At 61.8% G+C, this 1,399-nt stretch overlaps 1 protein-coding gene across 1 annotated transcript; it reads right to left on the reverse strand.

Annotated features, from left to right (window-relative positions):
• Positions 1 to 31: 31 nt before the first annotated feature.
• LOC104495263 (methyltransferase-like protein 13) lies at positions 32 to 976 on the reverse strand (the record flags this gene model as incomplete). Its single annotated transcript, XM_010138212.1, has 2 exons — positions 219 to 976; positions 32 to 150 (listed from the first exon to the last, which is right to left on the reverse strand). Coding segments are annotated over exons 1-2 (838 nt in total), but the record flags the coding sequence as incomplete, so codon positions are not given.
• Between the last annotated feature and the right edge of the window lie 423 nt (positions 977 to 1,399).

Here is a 1,399-nt window from a genome sequence, read left to right on the forward strand (position 1 = left end):
TCTCCCCGCGGGCAGGAGAGGCTGTACTCACTGATGAAGATGGCAAAGTGATTGTCCCGGGAAGGTTTCACCGAGGGGCTGTCGATCACGTGCAGCGTGTACCGAGGCCTCCCGCTCTGTCTGTCGCACAGATCCAAGGAAACCTGCTCCCTGCAGGGGGTTTTGCTCAGCTGGCTGCAGAGCAGGGCGTAATGCTGCCGGTCCTTCACCGCCGCCACCAGCCGCTCCGCGCTCTGAAGATGGCAAAGTGATTGTCCCGGGAAGGTTTCACCGAGGGGCTGTCGATCACGTGCAGCGTGTACCGAGGCCTCCCGCTCTGTCTGTCGCACAGATCCAAGGAAACCTGCTCCCTGCAGGGGGTTTTGCTCAGCTGGCTGCAGAGCAGGGCGTAATGCTGCCGGTCCTTCACCGCCGCCACCAGCCGCTCCGCGCTCTCCACCCGCATCGGCTTGTCCTGCTCCTCGGGGCAGATCTCCAGGATCTGTGAGGCTGAGCCGGGGATCTTCCTGAACTTTGTCATGACGTAGACAAAGACAGGCAGGACAAACTGCTGCTTGTCCCCACTGTGGGCCACCTGATGGACACGCACAACCCAGCCTTCCTGGGAGAAGTATTCCACCACTTTCTTCAGCACGTGGGCTTGAGCCAAGGAGACGCAGAGATAGCGTCCTCCTACCTGCAAGACCCGGCTGATCTCGGCAAACATCTTGTCTACCTTGGCTAGAGTGGCCTCCTCTTCGTCAGCGAGGATGGCATCCAGCGTGCCTTTGTCCAGGACCACCTGGAAGTGGGCGTCGGGGAAGTCCATCTGCAGCATGTCCATCAGCAGGTAGCTCATCTTTGGTCTCTTGCTCCCACTCCGTTCTTGCATCTGGCGGATCACTGCGTCGCTGATGTCTATGTTCACGATGTCCTCGCACATCCCCACGTCGTACATCTGCTCGCTCAGCTCCGAGTTCCCGCAGCCCACCACCAGAACCTGGGGAGCAGCACAAGAGCAGCACCATGGTGAGAACACCCTGGAAACGTGCCCCGGAGCGTTTTACGAGCCAGTTATCAGCCATGGCCACGAGCCCTGTGTGAAAGCCACACTGGCAGCACCTGCAAAGCCCCCTCCAGCGCCCTGCGGTAGGGCAGGCCCCTTCTATTGCCCTATAGCAGAGTCACACAGCAGGGCACAGGAGCGATGCGTCTGCTGCATCTCTTTTGGGGACGATGCCGAACCCACCTCCCCGGCCCAGCGCAACTCGTGCGGCTCTCCTGTTCTCTTGCTACTGCACACTGGGGGCTTCTCCTCGTCTGTACCAGCGCCCGAAGGCAGTTTAAGCCGGGACACGGCAGCGCGGAGCTCAGCCGAGCCCAGGCGGAGGCCGGCCCGGGGGAGGCTCGGCCCGGGCGC

The sequence above is a fragment of the Buceros rhinoceros genome, unplaced genomic scaffold (assembly GCF_000710305.1).
Source record: "Buceros rhinoceros silvestris isolate BGI_N320 unplaced genomic scaffold, ASM71030v1 scaffold33016, whole genome shotgun sequence".
Lineage (NCBI taxonomy): Eukaryota > Metazoa > Chordata > Aves > Bucerotiformes > Bucerotidae > Buceros > Buceros rhinoceros.